This window comes from Candoia aspera, chromosome 2 (assembly GCF_035149785.1).
Source record: "Candoia aspera isolate rCanAsp1 chromosome 2, rCanAsp1.hap2, whole genome shotgun sequence".
NCBI classification, from domain to species: domain Eukaryota; kingdom Metazoa; phylum Chordata; class Lepidosauria; order Squamata; family Boidae; genus Candoia; species Candoia aspera.
In genome coordinates, this window is record NC_086154.1 from 253232287 (window position 1) to 253246567 (window position 14281).

Sequence of the window (14281 nt, forward strand, 5' to 3'; positions counted from 1 at the left end):
AATCACATTCAAAGAGGTCTCCGAATAAAGCAAGCAACAGGATTAAACAACAACAAAATAGACACACTGAAGGCTGAAGCAATAAAAAAACTAAATGAGGTCAATTATAAAATTAATTATGCCAGCAGCACTCAAGCCTACACACCAAGTCAGGAAAGTATTTCAAGGAAACTACAAAATTTCAAGGCATGAAAGAAACTAACAAGGAGAAGTATTTGGAGATCCCAGATTGGAAGGTGAGGAGATGGCAAGGTTGATCAGCTCCTATACTAGATGGTGTCAGCAGCCAATGATCCTAGGAATCTTGTTTTCTTCATTGGGTTAATAAAAGTTACATTTGCTCATTAATTCGATGAAAAATGACTGGCAGGTACAAATTTGGGCTTGCTTGCTGACTTTAACAGCTCCGCAGCATCTCATACAGGCATACAAACAGGACGATCTGTTTTTCATATGCATGACTGAAAACCGCCCAGAGTCCCCTTTTTGGGAGAGATGGGCGGTGATAGAATAAATAAATGACTATCCCCTCCCAGTCTGAGCCTCCATGCTGCAAAATAATCAGCTGCTGCATGATTTCTCTATGTTGATGGGGGCTGATTTCAAAGAGGATATTTAGATGCGAAATGATGTTGCAGAAAATCGGAATACTGGGTTACTTGATAGTCTGGGTTTTGGAGCAATATCTGCATACTCTCAATGAGTACTGAATTTTGCATACAGGTTTGTTCTGCAACAAGTGCAGATAAAATATTCCCAAATAGCAAAGAGGAAAACATCTGGCAGAAACCTTGGAGGGCTGATTGAATAAGAATGCCCAGTGGTGGGAGATTGAACCTGTGTAGTTTAATGGTATGAATTCAATAAAAGGAAAGACAATATCTGTATATGTTCATCTTTGCATGTATTCAATGCATGTGTTCTGATTCAAACACCAGCCCCACTCAGTGCTCCATGATAGTGTTTTAATCTGTCCACAGGTTTATACAATTTTGCATCTTCGAACCAATATGCCAACTGAGCTTTAGATACCATTTGAATTTTAGAGTTGTTAGAATTTTACAGTTGTAGATCATCTATAATTGCTTAATTTATATTAGGGGAAAGGGTGTACAAAACTTAATATAATGTACAGAAATAAGTTGTACTCTTTGGTGAAATGGTTTGCAAAAACAGCACATTCAGCATCACTGGAAACAGGCATGTGCATGATTAGAGAACTGTGGGTTAAGAAACTTTGCAAACCTCTTCTCCAAAATTATCACTCAACAAAATAAATGGGATGATTTGAAGTAACCTATTTTCTCAGTTGTTTCAAGAAACACTGAAAATGCTGAGATCCTAAAACTGCTGAACTCACCAAGGTTAGTTTATGTGCTATGGAAAAAAAAAAGTGGGGGAGGCGATAATCACATACTTTTACACTTTTAAAAAATGCATGAGATAATCCATGTCATTCTGAAAAAGTTGTGCGTTTTGATTCTCTCTTTATATACAGGCTGTTACAGCTGTAGAGAAACCTCTCTTTCGTAAAGCTGATTTCTGACTAATAGTTTGAGATGATGGCTTGAATTCCTTTTTTAACAGCAGCAGCTGGTTAGTGATCCGTCTCTAAAAAGGCAATTCACCTGTAGATCTGCTCCCTCCCCCCCCCCCCCATCTCTCTAGGCTCATCAGAGAGAAGGTGGAATTGTCCTGCCTCTGTACTTTGAATTTAGATGAAGAAGAAAAGATACTTGAGAGCTGGAATTAACTAATTGGGGATTCAGCTTTGGAGAGATCTCTGTGGAATGAACAACTGAGCTGTCTACTGATAGACATGAGCCAAAATTTTTTGGAAGTGTTTTTCTTTTTTCTTTTCTTTTGATGAACTTTGATGATCACAACATTCTACTCAGTGGCAGAGCCCAAATTAAAGCACCCCCAACAGAAAAGCCAGCCTTTCTCAAGACCATTAGAAAAAGAAATGCTCTTTATTTCTGAATGGGAAATAGAAGAAGCTGCCGTTCCCTCCTGGACATAATGCCCGAGGGCACTGCCCCAGCGTCGGGCAGTGGACTGAGGTACATGTCAATAAGAAGGGGGGAATATCGAGAAGTGATGGCTTTCCCTTTTGCCCCTTCATTTCTAGCACACAGATCCATCCTTCTATATTTTTTCCATATGCAATAGCATCTCCCTCTCTTTCTCACACATACATATAGGTAGTCCTCGCTTATCTACCATTCATTTAGTGACTGTTTGAACTTACAACAGTACTGGAAAAACTGACTTACGACTGGTCCTCAAACTTACAACAGCCACAGTGTCTCCATGGTCATGTGATCATGATTTGGGTGCTTGGCAACTAGTTCACATCTATGACCATTGCAGTGTCCTGTGGTCACGTGATTGCCATTTTCGACCTTCCTGGCCACCTTCAGGCAAGCAAAATTGATGGGGAACTGTGTGATTCATTTAACAACCACATGGTTTGCTTAATGCCCATGGTGATTCACTTAATGACCATTGCAAAAAAGGTCATGAAATCAGGTCGGATTTGCTTGATAACCACTTCACTTAGCAACCAAAATTCTGGTCCCAATTGTGGTCATTAAGCGAGGACTACCTGTATACCCACAGCCACAGATGCTCTTCTCTATCCCCACCCATTTTGCCTCCCTCTTACCTCTTCTCAGGTTTTGCCAAGCAGGTAGGTGAGGAGAGATGCACATCCAAAATGGGGAGGGTGGTGTGTAACTTCTCCTGACCTCGCTCTCCTCCTAATTAAGATAGTTACTTCCTGGGATGGGGGACTGCGATTTTCAATTTTAGAACACCATTACCAGAGATCTAGTAGGCTTCTAGCCTTCTGGAAAGCATTGAAGAGCTGGCTGTTCCTGCAAGCATTGGGGTATAGTGAGGCTGGAGCCCAGTAAAGTTAATTGTTGATGTGTGTATGGGGGGGTGTTGTTTTGGGGGCACCAAGAGTTTTTGCAATGGTGTTTTTTTAAACTGTTTTTATTGCTGTTTGCAACCCACCCAGGGTTATGGTGCCTAAGATGGGCATCTATATAAATTTTTTAAATACATAAATATATAAGGAGGTCCATACATAGTCTAGGAAAATGCATGATTTGGGCAGGGTTATTTCATTGCTGGTAGAAGTAAAGCACCACCAGGTAACTCCACGGACATTCACAAGCCATCTACATGCAACCAGTAATACACAGAACATATTTCAACATTGACAGCCATTTTAATTGATGCCCTGAGAATGAGAGGGATTTCATTTTGGAGGGGGGAGAGGACCTTAAAGAAGTCTAATAATGAGAGGTGGTGGAAGTGCAGTCTATCATAATACATATGTTAGGGTTATCGATAATGATTAGCTAATGTAGTTATGAGGAGCTGTGGCATGACATTATTGGGGTTCTCCACTAGTGATCTATTTGCTTAATAACCATTTCACTTAGCAACCAAAATTCTGGTCCCAATTGTGGTCATTAAGCGAAGCAGTAGAAATCAAAGCTAGATAGGGGAAGACCATAGCACCAGTAAAAACTTTCTGGAAAAGTGGATGATTTTTGGTCAACAATAACTTGTTCCTTAACTTCTTTGTTTTACTGATACAGTGAAAACCATGGGCACCATCTGGCCCAGTTCAGGGCTGCCGAACATCACATGGATTGATGTAGGCCTGTCTGCCTATTGTTACATCCATGAATGAGCAGTGCCTAGAGCTTAAACATGTGAAGAGAAGAGGGTGGATGACCTTTGGGGGGAATTCTGAGAACATGCCATGTGTGCTGTCACAAAATGTTTGCCACTGGGGCTGACCCAAAACACACACTTTTCCAGAAGGCTAACTGGTGAGTTTTCTCCTTGCTCCTTTTAGATCATCAGGATGCTCCTTACTACTCCTTTGATTTTTTGTCTGATCATGAGAGCCCAAGTCCCAACCAAGGGCTGAAGTGCAACCAACCACAGTGCTTGTTTTCTAAGAATTCCTGTGCTGTGCTGTCCAAAGCAAATCAGGATGATACAAATTGCTGGACACCTTGTTTCCTAATATCACAACTGATCCCCATGCAGGACCCTGTGTTCCTTTGTGGATTGTGTTAGTAGATCAGGATCTCAAATATATTTTTATCTGTCCACCTAATTTATTTATAGTGAGAACAGGACTGAATGTATCCCTGTTAAGAGAGATGACTGACCGAATTTTAAGTTTCAGTGCCAGCAGCAGTTAGTTAAAAGATGTTCCTCTTGATGTAAGAGATTTTAGGGCTTCTGCTCACTGTCAAAAGAGGATTGTTTAGTAATGGCTAGCAGATGTTTGAAGCAAAAACATGGTTTTTAAAATGTTCATTGGTTGTTGCAATTCCTATCTGTTAATCATGTTTAGAATACAGAGCAGCAGGAGATAATCTTAACACTTCCAACCATCTTCATCATGCAGTATGCAGACTGCAATCAAATGCTGTGTTGCATCATCTTTTACAACCATGAAATGTTCTCATCTTAGGAATTTGAGCCATGAAATCCTGTAAGATTCACTCACAGTACATATTTTGTCATTGGGGACTTGTTATGAAAGGTGTTCTATCAGGAACAAGACAAATGGGCCGGGCAAAGCCAGCAGAGATATCTATCAAAACCAGTGATAGGGCTTGGCATTCAGAGCTTTGCTCTGAAAACCCAACTCAAACCTTCATTAAATAGAGGTTTATATCAAGAACACATCGCAAGTGAAACTTGCAACATATAAAACAGGTGCATATTTGTTTCATGTAATAAGTGGCTAGAGTTAATTCTGGCTCAGTACTATCCAGAGATATTAAGATTTTTTTAAAATGACTATTTATACTTGCAGTTACTGTACTATGGAAATAACAGGTGGATGTCAGCACATTGGTAACTATCAGACCAATGCCATTCATAGTAGCATCCTTTTGTTTTAAAAACATTTTATAGAATGGGTTGTAGAAATTATTTAAATGAGCTTAAAATATAATGGCAGATTATGTTTGATTAATTGATTGATTGAAACATAGGATTGGCCTTTTTTCAGCTGTGGTTAGATTCTACCAAGATTGTAAGAGCAGGTAAATCATGATGGATGTGTGCACTGGGCTGTGTGGGAAGAACGTTAGTTTTATGCTTCACAGTAGGACCATCAAGTCTAAGAAATAACACTTCTTAGCAGCCAGACTCACACATTCCTTCCAGCTAAGTATTACCATTGTTGACCAGTGCAAGCAGCCCAATGGGAGGATTTGAATGTAGGATCTTCTCTCCATGATAAAGCAATACCCTTTTGCTTCATATCGCCAATGAGGCTGACCAACAGTAATAGCATCAGCCCATGAGTTTGTGGCAGATATAAGATTTGAACCAAGACGATGGTTAACCTTTAGCCTTTCAGTCCCTCTGTTTCACCATCTATCTGTGTGATCACTTTCTCAGAAACTAAGAGAATGCTAGGCGCCTTTCAGTCTTCCTTTTAGCTAAGCTTCAGAGTCAGCATTTTGTCTACAAAATGAATCGAATTTTGTCTACAACGGCCTTTTATCCCTTGCTGTAATCTACTGACAACAGCACAGTTTACATCTCAATTCATCATAGGCTGATTGGAAGTAGCTTCGTCTCATCTGTTTGTCTGTTTGTCTCCCCAGGTGCTAGTTCTGAGATAGCAGCTGATTCTTAAGCTCTGTTTCCATTGAGGTGCCAAAGAACAGCATGATGGATTTGTAATGTTGTTAGTAGATTAGGGAAATCAAGGGGATAAAGAGAAATAACGTCTGCACGCTCCACACTAAGAAAGCTTTTTTCCCTAGCCAACATTCATTCCAACAGCTTCCATACCTGCTTGAGATAAAAGTGGAGTGTAAGGGACTTTCGGTTCTATTGCACTCATTGGCGGAGGTAGCAAGGGGTTGGCAAAACTGCGGAGGGGATGTGTAGGTCGGACACATGCAGTAGGAATTGTCCTGCTTGGAGGTTCCTCACTGCTTGGATGTTCAGGCTGTGTTTGCGGTAACATGGAACTTTGTGGTGTGGCTGGTCCTTCGCTCACTGCTGTAAGAGAAGAGGAAAGAAAATGTAACCAGACTGAAAGTCCATTAGATCTGTAAGCTCACTTAGACATAAGAAACATTGCTTCTCTATCACCATGGTGATTTGTTCTTGATTTTTTGTTTCTGTTTGAAGGCTCTGGAAAGTTGTTTTAGGTATGTAGTTGCAATTCACATGCCATAATCTGCTGTAAATATTTTATAGACGTTCAATACTAGAACCTTCTGACAAATTTAGCAAAAAATCCTTTTTAAGAGTCTTCATCTCAACTGTTTAGATTATGACTGATGGAGAATATGAGCTGAACTATTTCTCATATATCTGTGTGCTAACAGGTATTAGTCTCTTTAGGAGACTTGTCAATAACAGCATGGTCTCTTCCATGTAGCAACATATCTTAAGGAATTCATTTCTCCATAGTAGTGAATGGTGCCATTCCCTCACCCATAAGCAATTTAAGAGGATTCTTATAGATGCTATGGGGATATCAGTAAGGCCTGCTATTTCCTCTTAATAATTGCCATCTCAGAGAAAGGTAGTTTGTACCCTCTCCATTGTCATCTCACTTTGCGGCTGTTGTTTATTTTGTCTCATAAAATGTCCATGAAAGTTCTTGAGATTCAACCCAGTAGTGAAGCTGCCTCATCTCTTAATTATCCTTTCTCCTAAACATCTATTTCCCTGGCTCTTAATGTTCAGATACAATTCTGCAGGACCTTTAGCATTTGCCTCAAACCAGGAGTGATTCTCTTAAACATGATTCTTGCAGAGTTCTCTTTAGCAAGATTTATTGGGGTTACCAGAATTCCAGAAACTGAACTATTTCCCATTTAGAACCAGTTTAATCTCATGTAGATTAGGACAGAGATGTTTTGATTTTCTTTCTAATAACCTTCCTATGATTGGGTGAGGAGGCAAGTATTTCAGTGATAATATGGAAACAAGCAGCTGGCTCTTTACATAACATCTCTTGAATCTTTATCAATCTGTAAATAATCATTACAAATCCAATTCAAATATAATAGCACTGTGACAAACCTCAAGTTTTGGTATGGCACCACAATATCATGTAAAGACTGATTCATGTCCACTCATACCTTCTAGGTACGAAGGTTGGAAGAATGTTTTACCTCCCTCATCTTTTCCATTAATATGCTTAATTCCTATTGACCATTTCTATATAATTTTAATCTACTGTTTATAATATCTTTCCTTTCTATTTTTATTGCAAACTGATTAATCTGGTAAAATGCTGAGAGGCCTAAGGAAATGGAATTTATTTTTTTGTTTCTTCGCAAAGCATATTCCATGCAGTCCCATTTGTATAAACTAGACTGCACTGTTATAATTCTACTAATGGTCATTAGGAAGCTGAGCTTAGCTCTTCGAGATTTTCTGATTTGCTGCATAGATCAAGGACCTCATAGATGGCACATTGCTATTGGCTGGGTAAAGCAACAGTGTCCTTCAAGAGATTGGTTTGGGCTCATTCCTCACATTCTGTCAAGCTAAGGATAGAAAAAGGAGAAGAAAGAATAAGGAAGAGGACTGGAGGGCCTGCTTGGGAACAAACAGAAGGCTGATTAGCCATCATCTCCGCAGTGAATATGTAGTGAAACCCAACAGCTTATTGAAGGTGGGAATACATAACAAATGTAGGTAGGCTGGCTATATTGATTTTATTTAAAAATCTTTGTGTGTGAGATGTTGCCTTCTGTTGTTTTTCCTATATTTTCCTTTTCCCAGTAAACTCCTTTTTACTATCTAGAGCTTCAGCCTGTGTACTCTGAAAGGGAATTTCTTATTAAAACTTTCCTCACATGCATTGGTTATCTAAGTAATTCCTGTGTTTCCTGATTGGCACAATTTGTATTTGTATTTCAGGGCTTTGGGCAGGATGATCCAAAGCATCTTATTTTCAATCTTCCTAAGCTGCAGGGAGAAGTCCTGGGTAGGGGACTAACAGCCTCCAAGATGGACAGACCGGTAGGAATCAGGAGGTTCAGCCTGACACATAGTAACATATGATAATTATTTTTAATTGGGTAATCCGCAGGAAAAAAAGGGGGGGGGTCTACATTGGCAGTTTTAAGTTACACCTCCTCCTGGTTTGTAACAAGCCCACAGTGGAAAGTAAGATTTAACATATGTTTGGGGCATTAGTTTAATTCAGTCTGAAATGTCAGATACCAATTTGTATTTATTATTTATTAGAAAATTAATGTCTATATTACTCAGTCCTAAGATTCTGGGCTGTGAAAACAATATAAAAGAGTCAACCCAACTGCATATATGAATACAATTAAAAACCAACAACAAAATATTCAATGTCTCCTAACACAAGTTAGGTAACCTATTTAAAAAGAAGGAAACTTCTGATAGTTGAAACTCTCAGAATCATTGGTCCAATCCAGCTTTGCATCTGAATCTTAGAAAAATAAAGAAGGGGAAATGGTTTCTATAAACCTACAGAGAATCCTGTGGCACTTTAAAGACTAACCAGTTTATTAACCTTTTAACTTGCTTTGTCTTTAAGAAGGCACAAGACTTTCCTGTTTTTGTTGAAAATATTTAACATGATTCTGCTCTTGAATTTTTAAGCCAATCAAATGGAGTACAATCAAAGTTAGGAGTCAGTTCAGAGTTCTCGTGGGTGGAAAAAAATGAAATATATTATTTTTATGGGAAATTCTTTAAAAATATGTGTTAGAGTTGGTTATTCATTTTGAATCAAACCAAGCCAACTGCTATCTGCACAATCAAATACAGGTAGTCCTTGACTTACGACCACAATTGGGACTGTAATTTCCATCATTAGTCATTGCGGTCATAATTCGAGTCACTATCTGACCGGACCCGATTTTATGACCTTTTTTTATGGCAGTTGTTAAGTGAATCATGGGTAGTTAAGTGAATCACTGGGCTCGTTAAGCGAATCCAGCTTCCCCAATGGGCCTTTTTTGCCAGAAAACAGCACAAAATATTGCAAAATGTGATCACATGACCATGGGATGTTGCAACTGGTCAGAAATGAGAGCCAATTGCCAAGCACCTGAAATGCAATCTTGTGACGGGGGTGCGACATTTTGCAATGCTTGGAAGTGCTTTATAGGCCATAAAACACCCCTTCCGAGGCCGTCGTAACTTTGGACTATTGTTAAATGAATGGTCATAAGTCAAGGACTCCTTGTATATTTGATCAAGCTCAAGAAATCTGATAAACAAATCTGCAGGAATTTAAGAGGATGCAAATTGTATATACCTCATGTTTTAGAACCGCACCTAACTGCACCTAACAATTATTGCAAAGGAAGATGCTTAGACACTGACACAAATGGCTGCATCTTGTCTCTACTTTAGTGCCTTCTAGGGAAAGTGGATTTTGCTGTGATTTGAATATGCCAGATCAAATCTGCATGGATAAATCCAGAATATCCTACTGTTGGGATTCTTGTTTATACAAGAAGACTGGCAGTGGGCAACTACAGTGATAACAAAAAGCCAGCACCCTTCTGGCATGCAGAAGTAAGTTCTAGGCTGAAACAGAAGCTTCATGAACCTCCATTCTAAAATTAGTAACACTTATTTTTTTCATAATTATTATTGTGCCTGTGATGTAGCCATGAGTGGTGCTATCTGGACTGCAAAAGCATGCATTTCTAACTGCAGTGGTGCTAAAATGGTGCTAAAGTGAGGAAACTTGCATTGTGCCATCATGCCACAAGTACTTCCATACCTTTGCACTTGTGTTGCGACATTGCACAGATGTACATAAAGGGAGGAGTTTGTGTTGTGATCTCACAAGGCATCTTTTGTTACTTGCCTCCACCCTGCCTGCAGATTTCTGTGCTGGGCTGGAAAGGCTAGGATGGGGAGGAACTACTTGTTCTCAGTAACAGATCTCAGATTTGAATGTGAATTTTGCTTCCCAAAATGGGTAATTGATCAAGCTGTTTCCTCCCACAATGATTAGTAGAAATTAAGGACAAAGACTGCATATAACTATAAGGCCTCAAGCTCAGCCTTGACCAGCCTCATGAAGATCTTTGGTTGAAACCTCAAGAAAGTGTTTCTGATCAGCAGAGAAGGGTGCTGAGCTGGACTTAAGAATGATTTGATGCTACACATGGGTAACCAAGCACTGATCCTTCTCTGATATCAAGTAATACAAAGCAATGAGCCATCATTTAATCTTTCCCATACTTGGAACATCTGCAATAGCATCACTCCAGGTCTTTACAAACAACCTAGCTGCCTTCCCCTCTGACATGTACAGTTCTTGGTGAGCATCATCATCGTTGTCTGAAAGAGTCAGTAGAAGGTCCTCTCAAATCTGGAGGTCCATTTTCTTCTATAGCTAGCAGTCTGCAGGTTCAACATTTGAGGATACACTCATATATAACAATACTAATAGTATTAAATAATAATAGCAGAAGCAACTATCTGCATGTTTGTAATAGGTGGTAGCCATCATAAACTGGAATTAATGCAAAAGTTGAAGCCAGAAATGAAAAGGAAAGGCAATCGAGCCACAAGAGGTTGCCATATACAACAGCATTCCAATTTCCCTCCTCCTCCTCTTGCCATTTATTTTGTACACAGGCTGATGATTGCAGGCTGATTAATACAGTTTTGGCTAGCCTAATGCCTGCAATCTAAACCATTCTGCCAATGTGATACAGGCATAACTTCAGAGGGCCACCTGGAGAGAAATGAGATTTTGGTTCAATTTTCATTTCCATTTGTTGCTTGGTTACAAGCCTGGCAAGAGCAAGAATCATGTTAAATGATTGCACCTTTATACTTATTCCCATCAGTGAATGCTTCATTTGCCCCAAGAAAATAAAATTAAATGCGATAGCCACAGGAAGAACTCCAAGGCCGGATAATGAGTAATCACTTCAAATTGAAGAAACCCCTAGCAGGACCGTTAAAATAACACCCCTTTTGTTATACATAGTACAGTGATGCAAAAGCCAAGCCCATCATACTGTCACAGCACTCCGTGGTAATGCAAGAAATAATAGCTGATTAAACTTCCTTTGTTCTGATTAATAATTAATCTGGAGAGGGAAGGAAAGAATCCCAGCAGTTGCAATGTGTATCTGAACAATCCATTTCGGTTCTCTCAAATTATAGATGAGACCAGACTTCTCCAATCTGACAAAGTTTCCAGAAGTTCTTAGAATTCCCACCTAGCTGTAATGAAAGAAGACCCAATTTGTATCAAGTTTCCTCCATAAGCTATTCCTCCAAATAAATTCCTCCTGCCTTCCCTCCAGATACTAGTAGCCATAAAGGTGGCCAAGATAGCTGCAGGATAAATTCCATTTCCCCCCTGTTCTTTAATTAGAAGAAACCTGGAGACAGTAATTTAAGGGTAGAAATGGAAAAGATCAAAGCAGCACCCATTCACTTCCTCCAATAATCATGTCAGTCATTGACCCATGCATTGGTACTTATAAATAAATTGGAAGATACTGAGAATTTAGACCCAGTCATGACATCATCACATGGTCTCTGCCATCTGTTGTGCTAGATAGGCTTAGGAACTTAAGGACAACCTGACTGACTTAAAGTTCTAGCTGGTTTAGTAGTATTGGTTTTCCCCACCATGAATTGGGGAATGCTTGATGAGCATCTGACTAATTACAGTACCCTACTATATCAGAACTGAGAGCCAGTTTGGTGTAGTGGTTAAGGCATCAGGCTAGGAACCAGGAGACCATGAGTTCTAGTCCTGCCTTGGTCATGAAGCCAGCTGGGTGACCTTTGGCCAGTCACTCACTCTCAGCCCTAGGAAGGAGGCAATGGCAAACCACTTCTGAAGAACCTTGCCAAGAAAACTGCAGGGACTTGTCCAGGCAGTCTCTGAGAATTGGACACAATTGAACAGATTAAATTTTTTTTTAAAAAAACCCATGTATCAGAGTTCCTTTAGCTGTAGCTGACAATGATGCTGTGATCATTATATCATTCATGACTAGTTCACTATGTGAAACTGTCTTGTGAGATTTTCAGGATATGAAAACCCACACCAGTGTCAGCACTGTACTGGCATGTTGAAGCCCAAAGGCCGAAAAGGAACAGCACTCTGCCAACATTATGCAGTGGTTTTAATGTTAAACAAAGCAGTTTAATCCACAGAGGTAAACATCCTCTTAATACTTATGCCACTGGGCATGGCTACTGCCTAGTGGTCACACAACTCAGACTGAGAGTTCCCAAGATCCAAACACTTTTGCTGGAGGTTACCAGCACTCTGCTTCTTTACATGTTGAGAACAGACTGTTGAGATTTGGCTGGCAATTCACTTGTTTGCAAAAAAATCACTGCAGGTGGTTCAAAATATCCAGTAAAAGAGGTAAAAGCATTGGAAATCTCCAGGCAATTAAGACATATGAATATATGTATGTGTGTATCGCTATCATTACCTCTAGCTCTGAGCCCTTAATAATAGGTTAGCCCAGTGTTTCTCAACCTTGGCAACTTTAAGATGTGTGCTGGCTGGGGAATTCTGGGAGTTGAAGTCCACACATCTTAAAGTTGCCAAGGTTGAGAAACACTGGGCTAACTGGTGTTTCTGATTTAACAAACTGGAGGCACTATAGGAAGCAGAGGACACTAACATTTGCCAAAGCTTTCTTTTGCGTACTTAAGCTCTTCTCATTCCTCCTAATGGTTGGAGAACAAAGCTGCTTTTGCTTATTTTCTTCTTAGCAATCCTTCTGAATCAGACTATTGCTAGAGAGGTGGTTGAATTTTCATAATTGCCTGTTCAAAATAATAATTTGTTTGGATTGTTCTTGTAAAACTCAGAGGCCATATAGATCAGCCTGAAAAGTAGAACAAGAGGAGTTTGCGTCTATTTTATTTTTATTTTGTTTTTTAATTTTTATCCCACCTTTATTATTTTTATAAATAACTCAAGGTGGCAAACATACTTAATACTCTTTCCTCCTCCTATTTTCCCCACAACAACAACAACCCTGTGAGGTGAGTTGGCCCAAGGTCAGTCTCAAACGTTATGTCATCTCAGACAAATTGCAGCAAATGATCTGAAAGCAGGTGGCTGAAAGCTCCAGGAAAAAGTCAAAAGAGCTGCAGAATTCTGAAATCATCTGATCCATTGATAGGAAACTCCCAACTTACCACCTGTGGCATCTGTAAAGGCATTTTATATATTCTTGATTAATGGCATCATCAACTGTTGCTTTTCTCAGGCTCGCCAACATACAACACACAAGGAGGCCAAAAAACATTCCAAGCATTTCAGTGTTTGTGAAATGCGAATGCCGCTGCTCAGCTCTCTCCAGATAGGAGGCCATGGACATTGTAGTGAAATGTGGAACTCTTCCAAAATGCTCATATTCAGACTGAATAGGATTTATAGGCTGTCTTTCATCAACATAGCATTCTGGTTTGTCTCCAGGGGATGGGGACAGGGAAAAATCTGTTTGGTTTAACTGTCTGCTTTGTTGAAAGATTTGTAAGATCTGTGGACTCAACTGCACTTGTTTTCTAAAAATAGGGAAGGTAGTCTCTTTCATCTTGTATAATCACACTGCATGGTTACATGGCTTTTCCACTAAACACCAAGGAAACAGCCATCTCCTTTTCAAATAGCTCAGTGCTGCTGTTGAGTGTGCTGGACTTTGTTACAGAATATTAGAAGAGATCCTAGAGTCCTAGAGCTGAAGGTCACTGAATTCGGCTTTCTGCTCACTACAGGAACCCAAATTAAAGCATCTCTGATGGGCTGTCGGAGACCTGCTTGAACACATCCAATGAAAGGGAGTCCACCAGTGATCTAGGCCCTGTTTAAAATCACTTGAACCCTCTTGGGGAAGGTTGGCCCAGTGAACCACCTACGGGGCCGTGTAGAGGAGTTTTCTAGGCATCTGCAGGATAAAATCGCTCAGATCTCCTCTACGCTAGACTCCAAGCGTGAGGCATGGTCCGTGGAGATACCAAGGGAGCGGACTTACCTAGTTATCTGGGAACAGTTTGATCCTGTTGGACCCGAGGAAGTGGACAGGATCCTCTGGACAGTAAAAGCCACCACTTGTCATCTAGACCCTTGCCCTCCTGGATGGTGAAAGCAGCTCAGGAGGTGACGTGGGTGGGTCCAGGCAGTGGTTAATACATCCTTGAGGGAGGGGGTGTTTCCAACTGTCTTTAAGGAGGTATTGGTGCACCCTCTCCTCAAGAAGCCATCACTGAA

At 40.1% G+C, this 14281-nt stretch overlaps 1 protein-coding gene across 1 annotated transcript in view; it reads right to left on the reverse strand.

The window, feature by feature from the left end:
- The window catches only part of DCC (DCC netrin 1 receptor), a 652649-nt gene that overhangs the window by 12441 nt on the left and 625927 nt on the right, over positions 1 to 14281 (reverse strand). Inside the window, exon 27 of the mRNA XM_063293179.1 lies at positions 5848 to 6060. Within this exon, the coding sequence (XP_063149249.1) occupies positions 5848 to 6060 (213 nt within the window). The remainder of the gene's footprint in view (positions 1 to 5847; positions 6061 to 14281) is intronic.